Source organism: Chroicocephalus ridibundus, chromosome 6 (genome assembly GCF_963924245.1).
Source record: "Chroicocephalus ridibundus chromosome 6, bChrRid1.1, whole genome shotgun sequence".
Taxonomy (NCBI): Eukaryota; Metazoa; Chordata; class Aves; order Charadriiformes; family Laridae; genus Chroicocephalus; species Chroicocephalus ridibundus.
This window is the reverse complement of record NC_086289.1, coordinates 3599699-3614588: the sequence shown is the minus strand read 5'-3', so window position 1 is coordinate 3614588 and position 14890 is coordinate 3599699. Positions and strand designations below refer to the sequence as shown.

The window sequence follows — 14890 nt, the reverse complement described above, 5'->3', positions numbered from 1 at the left end:
CGTCCCTTCCAACTGAACTAGTCTATTCTATTGTAGTCAGATATCTAGGTCCAAACATGAACACCTCTCTCTGCACCTAGATTGAGGTCCTGCTTAGGTTGTCACCTGCAAATGGGGCCATAAGGTGCGTGGGCTGTTGGCCTCATCCAGCCACCCACAGGGTGATGGCCATAGCAATGCCAACTGGCACCTTCTTCGTGGGCTGCCTGCTGCCAGGGTGGGAGGGAGACAGAGGCTGAGAGGGAAAGAAAAGGGACAGAAATGCCCAAATCACGGCTAGGATAAAGCGCAAACTATTAATTATTCCGTCCCTCAAACACAAGCAGTAACCCTAGCTCCTTTCTAACCAGATTTTAAGGGTTTCGTTGCGCTTTAACACTGGGAAAACAGCCTGAAATCTGGGCTACTGCGGCCCAGCCCAGATGGCTGTCAAGTTGAATCTGGAGGCAAGCGAGGAGTCGAAGGAAAGCCTTCAGCAGCAGCCCTGTGTGCTCTCAGAGGGATGTTCTGCTTAGCACGGGGCTGCAGCCTTCTGTACTTGTTCCAGTTTTCAGAGTGCTTTAAGCTGCTTTAAGTACCTTGCTGGGACCTAAGCGAGGCACAACGGTGAGGTGAACCCCGACTAGATGACTTGCAGCTGAAAGAAAGCCTTATTTTTAGGAAGAGGCAAGCAGCAGCTCTGATCCTTACAGATATGTGATATGGTCATTGCCTGGAGGAGAGGATGTTGTGATTCTTCAGGACTGCTGACCTAAAAAATGCACACGCCTGCAGTAGGAGAAACAGCTTTAATCTTTGCTCTGGTAACCTATCATCACTGTCTCAGTTTTATCCTGATTGATTTTCAGCCAGCTGGCTCTCGTCTACTGGCCTGAACCCACTCGGGTGCCGGGGAACACAGTCAGCAGCACTGACCGAACAAGCTCCACGTGGGGCTGGATGGGGCATGAACGCCACGCTTTTTACCTTAGAGCGCTGCGGAGTCATAAATCCCTCACCATCTCTAAAAGATTAATAAAATCGATAAGCTAAGATTATGCAATTTAAATTAATTAACACTTCTACCTAACAATTAAATATTTAAGGCTTCTTTGTAAGAAAAATACAGAGCGTCAAACACACATGTTTATCCTAAGTCAGGTGGGTAAAATCAGTTACTAAATACTGATGAGACCGTGTGCCTTGTTTGACTAAGCTGAAAGTATTTTACTGAGCTAATGCTTCTGTAATTTGATTTAGAGATGTGCAAACTCAGATCATAATCCAAGCCACCCCATCAAGTGCTTGTACTCCAATCCAAGTGTCAGCGATAGAAAATTAGGTCCTCTAGCAATTTCCGTATTCGTTTATTCCCAGTATTCCTGCATGTAGCACTGTCTTTTGAGAAAAATGGTGAAACTACCACACTATATTAAACTGGTGTTAAAACAATTTTCTGTTAAATTGAAGAGTTAGCTTCCAAAACACAAAACGCAAGAATTATCAAGGATGTTCTATATTTGCCTTCTCCAGTTAGTGTTGTCTGTGCAGCATATTATTATAATATATTTTGTAGTTCCCCTGGATACTTAGCTTTCAGGTGAGCTGAAAATCGACTGTAATGCTTTAGAGCAAGTCTTAAAAGGAAACATTTAACACACAAGTAATCACATTTGTTCAGTGCCTGAGTGCAGTTTCTTTGCTATCTTACCCGCTGGTAGGTATTTAAAAAAAAAAAAAGATCTTTCAACAGTGAAATCGTACTGTGAAGCTTTGTCATGGAAATGACTGTGATGTCATAAATCCACTATTACAATTCACTGCAGGACCTGGCATGTAGAGAATACAATCCATTTTGGTTTTGAATAGCATTATTCATATGAAAACATGCAGATCATTCTTCCGGCAAGTGTTAGTCTATATATGTATATGCGAGTAGACTGCTTGTCCTGTCACTTACTCAGACATAAATCAGAAAAATCTCTGTGGAAGTCACTGAAGTGACAGTACTCTGGGGGAAAATTGGCATGTGATGATTATCAAATCCTATAAAAGTTCACAATGTGTAGAAATAATTCTTTCTGAGGTTGGCCCAAGGTGAAGTAAGATACTATAGCCAATGTTCTGCAGATGGAACAAGGGGAAATAGAAATACAAGTTATGGAAAATGCGCATCTCCTACTACTATCATATGTGAGGACGAATTCTAGTAAATGTGTGACAGCTGTCTATAAAATGTAGTTTTAATCTGAGATAGTCAGAAATCTGCTGTTTTCCACAATACAAAAGATCCTCCTCAGAAGCACAATATCAAATATATTTCTGATTTTTGATTCTGCAGTTATTTTGCATTTGTAATCATTGCAATATCCACTCCTCGTTAGACACCCAGCTACAGAAGCAGGTTATGCGTACGATAAGGTAGTCCTGTCCGGATGCACTCGGTGGAGAACACCGGAGCTTGGCATATCTCAAGGTGAATCCAAGAGTACTGCAGCGTTCATCTACCATGGCAACAGGATTAGCTCAAGCGTGGGAGTTAGCTCCTCATCCTCGCCTTAAATCAATACCATTTCCTACTTATTGCAGTGAGATACTCAACATGACTATGTATCCTGAAAAAAAACAGAAAGGCAAGGAAAGGCCAGGAAAGGCAAAGAAAAAAAACCACCTGGACCACTGTGCCTTGAGTTACGCAAGAAAATTGATGCACGCCGCTAGCCTTGGTTTTGCTCCACTACATTTTCAAGTTGGTGCCAATGTGTTTGGATTAAGCCATTTGATTTAATGACTTATTTCCCGATCTTGCTCGTTGCGTACACGACTCTCTATCACGGGAACAACAGGTAAAGCATGAATCACTACTAACCTGCTTGCCTAATTGGTCCGCTGTCAATGCTGCCACCAAACCCGGGCTTGTCACAGTAGGGGGGGGCCCAGTCAGCCTCGCAGTGACAGTTCTTTTTATTGTTGCAGACCTGCAAAACAAGACAAATGACTGAACATGAAAAAGATTACCCTACACATCGGAGAGCAGCACTGGCTGATAAGGCCCCCTAATCAGATAGTGACCCATCTGAAAGAAATAAAACTTATAGAAGGAAAGAGATGTACTGGTATCTCTCTGCTGGCATAACTAAGAGGGCATACAGCGACTCTGAATGCAAGACACCATGGAGTAACAGGGAACCTAAAAAAGCATTATTTATTTGGCAGGTAATTGTTTTGAGTTGCACCAGCTGACAACTTCAATAATATAAGGATAATCACACACCTCTTAAGTCTTATTCGCTCTTTGCCTCCAGGAGCAACGTTATCTGCTTTCTAACTTCTGTTCTTTCTGCCTTTGTACGAATAAGAGTCTCTCTACGCTGTTAATGCTGTAAAGCTTTGTCAGCCCACTTGAACACTCCTATCCATCAAGGATGGCACTAGGCTGCATGCTGATTTTACCACTGCTCAGTTCCCCCAGCTCTAAGATGGACCAGTTGCTGGAAGAACATGTGAAACTGAAATCAGGGCTGAGGGAAACCTCCCTTTGATATCGCACCTTCATTTTCTATATGGATACAGTCCTCAGTGGTTTTAATCTGGGTTAAGCAACAACTAGCAAGACCTGATTTACCAAATGCTCTCTGCAGAATAAGAGAGCTCCAAAGAGCTCTCACAGAATCATAAAATCATAGAATGGTTTGGGTTGGATGGGACCTTAAATATCATCTAGTTCCACCCCCTGCCCTGGGCAGGGACACCTCCCACCAGCCCAGGCTGCTCCAAGCCCCGTCCAACCTGGCCTTGAACCCCTCCAGGGATGGGGCAGCCACAGCTGCTCTGGGCAACCTGGGCCAGGGGCTCACCACCCTCAGAGTGAAAAATTTCGCCCTGATACCTAATCTAAATCTCCCCTCTTCTAGTTTGAAGCCATTGCCATCATTAACATCAGTCTGTTCCCACTGCACAGAGCAGAAGGAGCCGGTAGACTCATGCCATTTTCCTCAGGAGGTCCCACAGTCCCAAACACCCACCAAAAGAAGGGCCGCTTTTTATTTCCTTTTGCTGCCACCCAAGTAGTGGCTATGTGACTAATGCAGAGGCCAAAGCTCCATGCTGTATCGACAGAATACATGAACTGAACGGGTGTAAAAATTTGTCGCAGAGGACAAAATTGGGACAGTCACACGTAGATGCTCAAAATGATTTTTAAGGAAACTTTTTGAGCTTAGGGCTAGTGGTCAATATGGTCCTTAATTCTGTGCTAACACTGATCTACCACCACCACGGAGAAACCACACAACAGATTAATAAATGGGTTTCTGAGTAAGACACTAGGTAGTTCACAGGAGGCTGCAAATATGCATTTTTCTGGCAAGGTCAGCCAGCAGGCTTTCAGAAAGACTATACTGGCTGTGTCCGCAGAGTCTTAAAATATCGTTCACTGGTTACGGTCATGTAAAATGCAAAAAGAAAAAAAAAAAAGATTTACTTTTCAGAGACAGCAAGATAACTAAAAATATCATTTGTTAAGCATTATTTCTTAAATTAAAGCTCTACAGGAGTTCCCATCCGTAATTCCACAAGGTCATTCTTTTGCTACTTAGGAGTCACCGGAGGTTCTCCCTCGTACGGACGTAAAGATGCCAGCCCAAGCTGATGCTCATTCCAGCACAACGCCAACATGCAGCACCATCAACACTGCACAGTTTTTCAAATGTGGGATGATAAAATAAGTTGAATCAAATTAAAATCCCTTCTCAGGAGAGGACAGAGAATTTCCTATGCCTCTTCCAATGTGGTTGCCGCAGCTTTTCACAGAAACAAACAGCTCATCAGCCAATCAAGGGTAATAAGGCATAGCTTGACATAATTACCATTTTCATAATATAAACTAGGTTTCAGAACACTGATACTATTAACTGATATCATCACTTTTGCATCCTGCACCACTTTCATACCATGAAACTCAGCGATATGGTCTTACTTTATTTTAGTAATTTTGGAAGTGCTATTCCATTTGAATCTCAATTCGAATGCATATTTTAACTTCTCTGTATCCACATAAAAACTGTATTTTTTAGCTGTTAATGGGAATTCTTCATGAAGGAAGGTTAGACTTAAAACTGCTTTGAAGAAGACAAAATTCCTTTTTATCACAGATTGTTAATTAAGAACAAGATAATTACTACCTGATAAATATTTCTTTGCTAAAGAAAAATAATTTCATCGCTTGCAGTTCAAATGAGGGACACTGAAAATGGAAATACATAATAAAAACGTATTGCAGTGACGGACTGATATATTCCAAACAATCATAGATCCCAAAGCTATTACATAAAATGATTTCTTGTCTAGTGTTTATTGTCTGATGGTAAAAAAGTGTTCCTATAATGCTTACTCCACGTCCATGGCACTTTGTTGCACATTTATGTACACCAAAAACACTCGTATTCTGGCACCGGCGATTAAGGCAAATCTGCAAAATAAGAGAAAAGGAGTTTTAATAGGGACAGAACTGCTGGCGCTCACACGGCATCACGTCCCTCTCCAGCTCCCTACATCTCCTCATCCATCAACGGTGCTTTTAGCAGTGCAAGATTTCCCAATACGCGCGCTGCATTGCCGGCGTTACATTGACAGAAAGATAAGGACACCAGAATTAGGGGTCATCGTCTTCTTACACCTTTGTAAGTAGGTCCAGCTCTGCGGAAGCTGAATGCTGCTCTCGATCGGCATCCTGGCCAACGCTGAATTTCAGACATAGTTCGTATTGGGTTGATGTGCTGAGCTTGTGTAAAGAAACACTCAAGAGTTTCACTGAAGTGGAACTCGTGGTGAGCTGCTGGGGCTCTGGGATTTTTTAAAGCCAATTTAAAAAAAAAATGCATTTTGCATTTTTTCAGGACCAGGAATGCATTGAGCAAGGTTCTTTCGTGTACCTGATCTGGCTGCATTCATGTCTTCACAGCAGCAGATGGTTCCTCAAGGCAAGTTTCAGGTCCCCTCATGGTGTAAATGAGCATAACTGTTTATATCAATAGTGCAATACTTATTTGTGCTAGTAAAGAACTTGGACCCAGGACAGCCCGAATATTTAGCTGAGGGCACTGATATATATGGGCTCATCATTGTTCTTCAGCAAAACTGAGACCTTTCTAGGAGTTTTCCCAAGCTAAACATCTTTTTGGGTGTCAATTATAAACCAACCATATTTAAAGTGTAACAATAATAATCTTATAGGAAATGGACGTAAACAAATGGCATACGCGAAGTAATAAAATTCAATTTTTTTTGTTTTCCAGACATTACAGGTAAACTTTACTGTGCCAATATAGCTGAAAATTGAGGCAAAGCAAGATCAGTACCATCTAATAACACCATCAAACAATCAAATGACTGATGAAGATGCAATGAGAATTTATCCAACTCAAAATTGAGAAAAAGAAGATATTAAGACTGGATTAACTGTTACTATGCCATGTTGACCAAAAAAAGAAAAAAGAAAAAAAATCACTGCACAATTTTGCTCATGTTTAACTGCAGTTCAGTTCAGTAGTACTAAAAGTCCGTCACAATAATTAGCATTAAGCAGGGAACAGTGTTGAAGGAGACGACAGGGATGCTTAATCAGGGCACTTATCCCCTGGGGAGAAGGAAAAATGGGAAGGAAATTAGAGTGAATTGGCATCAACATGCACGCATGTAGAGAATATGGTCTGATTACAGCAGTATTCACAATTCAAATATTCATAGTGCAGTAGCTCACAGAATTTTGATCACATTAAAATGGCTGCGTTTCAAATTGTGTGTCTTCAGCTTAGAAAACTCAAGAATATTTAAATTCATATTCTTAATCCATAATACAAATGCACTAATGTCCTCAAAGTAAAACATACAATTTCATAAGTATTAGCCTGTGTATTCTATAGTGTGTATGTGTATGATTAGATAGATTAGAAAGATTAAATACTCATTAGTAAAACATAATGGGGTGCTTTCTCAGCGTCGAATTTTCTTTGAAAAGACATTTTATAACAGATTGACTTAGAAATGTTGCAAGGCTTGTTTTCCTGTAACAGAGCTGCAGTTTCACTAGGGACGTATTTTAAACCCGTTCCCAGTGCAGTGCGATAATCCCACATAACTCAAAAGCATTCAGAAATTCAGAGGCTTATTTGAATGTGCCACAAATTATCAAAGCACTTTTTTTTTATTTTTTCCTTATTGCAAGTAATCCACCGAGGGTGTGGAAACCTTCTTCATTTCAATAGTTCTTGGAGTCTTTTCCATTGCTCCCCCTGTAAACTCATGGCTGTCTCCCACCTTTCTCCCGTCTTTTTCTCACGAAAGAAAACCTAAGAATGGGACAGCCATAGGAAATCTGGACTACATTCACACCGGATAATTCACAAAGTTTGCAAAATACAATTGCAAAAATCAGTTTTGGTGGCTGAACATCAATGGGTTTCTATTTTTCTAGTAGCATATACAGAGATAGCTTTTCCCGCAAGAAAAAAAAAGAGGAGGGGGAGCCATAATCAGCAGATATAATACATTTTGAAACCTAAAGTGACGTTAATGACAGTTTTGTAATGCCATAGACACTGGGAAAGCGAATACATTGAACTCCTCAGAAACTCATTCACCATCCTGTAAGGTATTCTGCTGTACTTATTTGCAGAAAACCTCTAACATGGACAGATACTTGGGACTGCCCTCAAAAAATCAGTAATAAACTTAAGCAACTTTTACTGCATCTGCAAATCTGAAACCCAGAATACTGGCCAACAAAGGAAGGGAGTAAAAATCTGACTCAGTGTGAGCATGAGAAACAATTCTTTTATGGAAAAAAAAAATAAAATATCCCAAAGCAAAACCCGGTCAGTTTAGTACTAAATACTTGGCAACATGAGAATAGTGATGTTCTCCTCGTTTGGGAGTATTTCAGAACCTTACTTTTCCATCTTCACACTTGGTTCCCGACAGCACGAGCCCAGGGTCGGGCATATCATCCCCCAAATACACGTGGGTACCACGACACAGAATCTTGCCACCTTCCTGAAGTGGGATATTAGTTTCTATGGAAACAGCATTGGTACCAATTACGGGTCGATTTGCTCCTCCTTGACACTGAATTTTGCCACATTTAGCATCTCTGAAGGAAATAAAGAGAACCAAAGATTAATTAAATAATTTTAGATGTTATAAGCCCTCTCCCACCACCGTACATCTGGTCCTGTGTTTGTAGGGGGAGACCCTACCTGGGTTCGCATTTAGCAAAGGAGCTCTTGGAGTCTTTGCCACAGTTGCCGTACGGATCCCCTGCAGAATTGACTCTCTCAAAGCAGATCCCAGGAGCAGGTTTCGCACCTGAAACAAAACCTAATCAGAACTTTCATCTCATACAAGGTGTTTTCAATAATTTTCTTTGAGCTCCGCTGATGCTTTGGGGGAAGGTAAGATGCGCTCTGCATAGCGATGAAGCACAACAAAACAGGAGTGCTGGATCAGCATGCTAATCGAAGAGCCTGGATGTGCGGGTCTCCCACTGTTATTTGTCTCTCTTGGCAATGCTGAGCAATAGACAAAGCAGAACTCATTCTCTTTTAGAATTTCTCTAGATGATATCCCTCTTGTGAATCCTCCTAGGACGCAAAAACTTTTAACAAATGCCAAATCCAGTTTGGTGAAGAAAGACAAAGGCCAGCTGGTAAGTTAACTCCCTTCTTTTTACAGGAGTCCACATTATGCTAGTGAGAGCCCAGGAGCTGAAGCCAGAGAAAATACTTTTCAAGAAAGGCCTTTTTAAGTGCAATTCAGAAGAACAAGAAACCAGAAAAAATCCAGTTGCAAACCAGGGTGCTATATGACTGTAAAAACACGACAACATGCCGTGGCAAGGCGAATCCACTGCTGTTTGCGGAAGCTAATGTAGTGAGGAGAGGAAGGGAACCCATCCCCACCCTAATCCTCAGCAAATCCACTCCTGAGAGGAAAGACCGACTTGAAAGAAGGGTTGTTTCTACCATGGTGGTAGAAGTTGGAATCTGGGAAGACAGGCAGCATCTGGTTCTTATCTACTGTAGGATTTTATGAAGGAGACATATCCTAACGGCAAAGGAACTTCCCAGATGGGAGTAGTACTGGAAATGTTTGTGCAGACAGATTACTCATCCCTACATTTTAGAAGTTAAAAGGTACTATTAGAACATCGATTCTAATGTCTTATACAGACAAGCTCCTGTCCATTTTCCCCTAGAAAATAGTTCTGAAAATAGTACTGAATATCTTCTAGGGAAGATACATGCGTTCACCTGAAACGTCTACGAGGTGGAAGATCTACTTCCCTCATTTGACTTGTGCAACAATGAATTAGTCCCTGTATTAGAATTTAATCCCTTTGTTCCATTTCAAAGTGTGGCTTTTATTTCCAGCCAATAATTGTTGGTCCTTGCAAAATTAAAAGGCCCTTTGCTAGGGCTCTTTACTACCCCGTATTTTCTTCCCATGAAGACAATTAATAGCACAATCAAGTCACTGCCATCATTTCAAGTACTTCAACAGACAGACTTGCTTTGAGGAGACAAGGTGGTGAGGAGATAGACTGGCTAAAACTCTTAACAGATATCTGCTAGATGCATTTTTGTACTTTTGATAGATCAGCCAAACTCAAACAAAAAGAACTGGCAACAAATGATGTGATAGCCTAAAGGCTGAGAATATATAATTTCTGCAGTGTTCCCTGATCTTTAACAGAGACAGAATATCTGAGTTAATGTTATATTTTTTTTCAAATGTTTTGAGCCACTTCCAAGTGCGTATGCCTCTAACTGTGGGTAAAACATATCATTTATTTAAACCATCCTGAAGATTCCATTTGAAAGCCTTCAAAGAGGAAGAAGGTTTTTTTTAAAAAGGGGTCACATTCCTGGAGACGAAAATACAAATATGATTCTAAAACTTCCAATTAATGTGGATCTTTTCACTAATAACTCAGAGATTAAAGCCTCAATTAATTATCTGCATTTCACAGTCAGAAGCTTGACTAATACTATATACTGCTGAACAGCAATCTAATGCTATTAAGGACAAAATATTAAAACTTGGAGAGGCTTAAGATGGCACCCTCTTCTCCTTCTAACATTTTTACATACTGAAACTAGAAAACCCAGAAAGAAAGGCACAGAAGGAACAGAATGTGAGCTGCTGCTTCCCTGGGGAGCAGGACAAGAGCTTGAAATTCTTTGGAAGATTACGATCAAGCTTGCTGAGTTCAGAATATTTCTCAAATCTGGAACTATTAAAAGGGACTCACACAGGATTCTTTCGCTTCTTTTCATTAAACCACAAGCAATAATCAAAAAATCAACAAAAGCATCCAGACAAGGCACTGTGCAAAAAGCAAAAGTAAAATTTCCATTTTCAGCATGTAGATTCCTCCTCATCTTTCCAGGGCAGGCACATTAGCTATTCAGCTTGATACAAACATTAACATGTGCATATACTATGCCAGCTTCAGAAGGGAAGGGGAGGGAAGGAAAAAAACACGCTGTAAGCAAGAGGCCAAGTAAAACTGCTTTTTCTCCCACATCTGCAAAGGTTGACTTGCTCAGACCTACCTCACCAAAGGAATAACCCCCCAGCCATCTACCACAATCATATGCGATTGCTCTGGGTCTCGTTTTTTCTTGGCCGGGAGCCTCTTGCCCCAACCAGTTCAGGCAATGGTGTAGCGTCGCAATGACTGGAGGCTTCCTTGGAGATGTGTCAGCAGCAGCCCAGAGCTCAGACACACTTTCCCCAGAGTGGTGTGTGGCTCCAAAAGCTGCCAAAAGCAAAATGAATGCTCACATCCTGCGCTGTGACTGCAAGTGACCTAAGAAAGACTTGTTACAGAAATGGTGTTAAAAAGAGAAAGGGCTCCCTGAAATACTAGGATTTTAAGGTATTTGTCTTCCCCTTTCAGCTGGTGAAGCCTTTTTGCTTGATTGGTTTTTTTGAATGTAGAAGTCAAGTGTGCTACACATGATGGAAAGCAGCCTGCAGGAAGAAGAACACATCTGCAGCATCCTTGCAGGGCTCAGACAGTGAGCTTTAACTCCAACCAATAATACTTGACAAGAAAACAGATCTCATGGAGTACAAAAAAATGCTCCCCTGCCAGGCTCGGAGCAGTCTGTGTATGAAAACACCTGGTACCCAATGATCATCTGCAGCTTGGAAACCAAAATCTAGCTTCAATTTCTGTCTTTGGTATCAAACCAAAACATGTTGTTGCTTGGGATTTAGATGGCTGCTCCCTCTCCTGACTGGTTTCTCACAATATTTGGACTTTTTTATAGATGAAAACATCAGAGGGTAGGAAGCTGAACAGATGGAGCTACCAAGTTAAAAGGAGGTTTTCAGAGGATGCTTAAGGAAGAGAATTGTAATGTTGTGTTTCTGGAGGAAACCCATTTATCATGATTGCACTGTATAAACTGAAGCAGCAAGTCCTGTCTTTCTCTATTTTGCAACCTCTACAGGCGAAGGCAAAATGGTTTGTGAGGGATTTCCAGAGGTTATTAAGTGCTTTGAGATGGATGAGCAGAGTTTATTTCACTTTGCTATTGATAATTACAGTATCGTGACCCCGTAATTAAGGTCCTGTCAGCCTTTCCACGCCAAGCCTTATTCAAGGGATTAAATCAGCCGCTTGAAACTGCGGAAGGTCAAAGCTCACCACTGCAGTTGTCAGCCTGGAGACTTCCCCCCCCCCCCGCCCCAAACGTGTATATTGATGAGCCTACTTCTCTCCCTATACGGCTGCCAAAAAAAAAAGAAAAAAAAGAGAGAGAGAGAGGGAGAGGTTCCGTGCTTTTGGCAGCGCTCCAGAACGGCCGCGCGGGTTCGGACCGGTGCGAGCGCCGGGGCCAGGAGAGCGCAGGGCGCGGGCGGCCCGCGGGAGAGGCGGGGCTTCTGACCATGGTGCTGATTCCCAGCGCAGGGCGACGCCCCCCGGACAGCGCGAACGGGACTCAACCCCGGCCCCAGCGCCGGCTCAAGACCTACTTTAACAAAAAAATACATACAGTGTTTATGGGCGCGGAGGTGGAAAAGGAACCCCTCTGAGCAAAAGGCGGGAGTTCTGTTGCTCGGAGCATAGCGACAAGCACCACGAACAACTGTATAAATCCATGCAAGCATAAAACTACTGTTCTCTGTCACGTGATTTGCACCCGGATTTTATATCTCATTAAGTTTGTTTTACCGCGCTGATGATGCAAAGCAAACTTTCCGCGAGCTCCCCTTGGCCTCTCTCTTCATCTCGGTGATCCCTGTTGTTAGGTCCGTGCAAGAGTGAGATGGGGTTGAGCTGTTATTTGTTGCGTTTACGAGATGCATTTTTTGCATCTCACTAGCTCCATGAATATGGCTGAATGCCTTTCACATCTCCAAGAGAAAAGGCCTGGCCATAAAGCTGTGATCATCAAAATATTTTGCTTTTACTGAATTCAAATCTTTACAGTGCTTGGATAAACTAGTATTTTTCAAAAAAAAAAAAAAAGCACTTAGCACTGGTTTAGTTGGCTAACTTAGATGGGGAAGCCCATCTATTTTGCCTATAGGGTTGGACCTGGAAAAAACCGCAAAGCTCTTACACCAGTGACAGGCCTTTGTAACAAATATTGACATTAAAATTAAGACTGTTCATGCTTAAACAAACAGCCATGTCTATGCAACTAATTTAAGTATGTTCTAATTATTAAGTCAATGCCTGCCACTGGCTCCCCCAAATCACTGCTTTTGGCCCTCTCAGGGAAAGGAAGGAAAACACACTGACAAACATCTCCTTTCCTTCTCCCTAAAGAGTCATTTTCTCATCAGTGTAGAAAAAGCCATGAGGCTAAAGCTGAGAATCTTCTACTCCCTGGTAATCAATAATTTCTCTCTTTTAAATAGCTTTATCTGTGTATCTAGCTGCTCCCGGAAAATGCCAGTGGAGTACCAGACATTGCACAGCTGCATTACTATCGATGTGTCTTTCAGTCACACCACTATCAATAGGTCACATCAGTGCAATTTGATATTTTTGAACACGAAACAAAAAAGGTCACAAGCAATTCACGCATGTTGCTCCTTAAGGATAAAAAGGACATGAATTAAGGTGAGAGAGAGAGTAGAGAATTTTACGTGTTCTGTGAGCAGACTGGAATGAACTTGGTCTTTAAGAGGAATTTATGGCTATTTTCAGAGACTGTCCCTATGTGCTCCTCCCCTCTTTCACTCCAAGCTTTCCACACTGTTGGAGATAGGGAATAGCAAAAAGTATTCCTCTGTTTGATTTGAATTTATTTGTTGAAAGCGACAAAAAGACCCCCCCAAGGAAATGCAAGTACCTCTTTCTGGAAACAGGTTCCTATTGCTCAACCTAATGTTAACAAGCTCTGACAGTGCTCATCATTTTTCTTTAACTAGATCTAAAAATATTAAGATTGATGTTTATCATTGGGCTACTGGACATCCGTAACCTGACGAATAAAGGAAGATATATAAGAGAAGACATTGATAAGGAATTCGATATACTGAACATTATTTTAAGAAAGTTATTGTATTTTGTTCTGCATGGCTTTCTCCTACCGGCAACAAGAAAAGAGGAATTAACGTAAGTTAACTATGATCTGTTTTCTCATTATGGTATTGAGTTTTCTTTTAAACCCCCCCCTCCACTCCAACACTCGCAGTTGCTGAAAACAATTTTAATCAATTACAACAATCTGGTAAAAGGTTCAAATGTATCTTTTTGATACAATGTCCAGAGACAACATCTTAGAATGTCAAGTCTCTCTTTTTGCTACAAGCTAAGTTGGAAGGAAAGTTCTTCCATCTGTCCCATGATATTTTCCCAGCTATTTTTCCCAGCTAGCCTTCTTCCCATGCCACTCTGTGTCTGCCAGCTCATACTCCAACCAGATGACATCAAGTGGTGGATATTCACATCCCTAGTCTTTAAATCCAGAATATAGGCCTTGGTTTTCACTTGAACCATATGTACTAAACTGTTTGAAGGTTTACTTTACTGGCATTATTTCTAATTCATATTTCCAAGAATGTGATCAGAATCAAGCCTTTCAGTTCAGGTTTTGTAATGTCCCATCCTCCCTTTCAAAATCTTTATCCCTGGCTATTCCCAAGACAAATAAGGGTATTCCAGTTAAAGTCTGTTTGTGCTCCGTTCTTAACAAAGTCATCTTTCTCATAAGCAGACCCCCATGGCCTTGACCACTGGAGACTCCAGCCACAGCAGTGCCCATATTGAATAGTCCCAAGAAGGAAGACAGGAAAGAATTAGGGAAGCCTGGGGAGGGGGTGTGGGGGGTGTTGGAGGATGTGCTGTGTTGGGAAACAGACTTGGCAAAGGAGCTGCAGCAATTCAGCTCCCTGACCTTTAGCTGAATTTTTCTCAGCGACTGAAATTATTAACAGTCCGACCGAGTAACTTTCCATGGCATGGGAAACTGGTTCATAAGGAGATTTTGCTTTATACAAGAGAAAATGTTTCTGTATCCAGGGGACTGAAAATCCCAGTATGACTAAGACTGGAGGCTATAATTGTACGTGGCTATATGAGCTCATATGAGCTCTACGACGCGAGTGGGATTTGGAGGAGTATATCAGGTACGTGGTTTGTTCCACGTGGGGAGTTTAATTTTGAACTGGAACTCCTCTAACGTGTTCTTATACCCACACGACCAATCTAACCTGCTGTCTGCATCAGTGGCATTATTTCTTCAGATGCTTTAATGCTCTTTAAAAGAAAAATTGCGAATGGTCTGAGTCCCTGTGAAGATAACAGATAAATCCTTCAATAGACTTCTGATGAGGGTTTTGACCAAGGGAAACATCTGTGTGTTATTATATTTATACCTAAGTTTTG

At 41.6% G+C, this 14890-nt stretch overlaps 1 protein-coding gene across 1 annotated transcript in view; it reads right to left on the bottom strand.

The window, feature by feature from the left end:
• The window catches only part of ADAM12 (ADAM metallopeptidase domain 12), a 189428-nt gene that overhangs the window by 11760 nt on the left and 162778 nt on the right, over positions 1-14890 (bottom strand). Inside the window, exons 15-18 of the mRNA XM_063339585.1 lie at positions 8235-8343; positions 7930-8128; positions 5372-5449; positions 2849-2957 (exon numbers count right to left, since the gene is read on the bottom strand). Of these exons, the coding sequence (XP_063195655.1) occupies positions 2849-2957; positions 5372-5449; positions 7930-8128; positions 8235-8343 (495 nt within the window). The remainder of the gene's footprint in view (positions 1-2848; positions 2958-5371; positions 5450-7929; positions 8129-8234; positions 8344-14890) is intronic.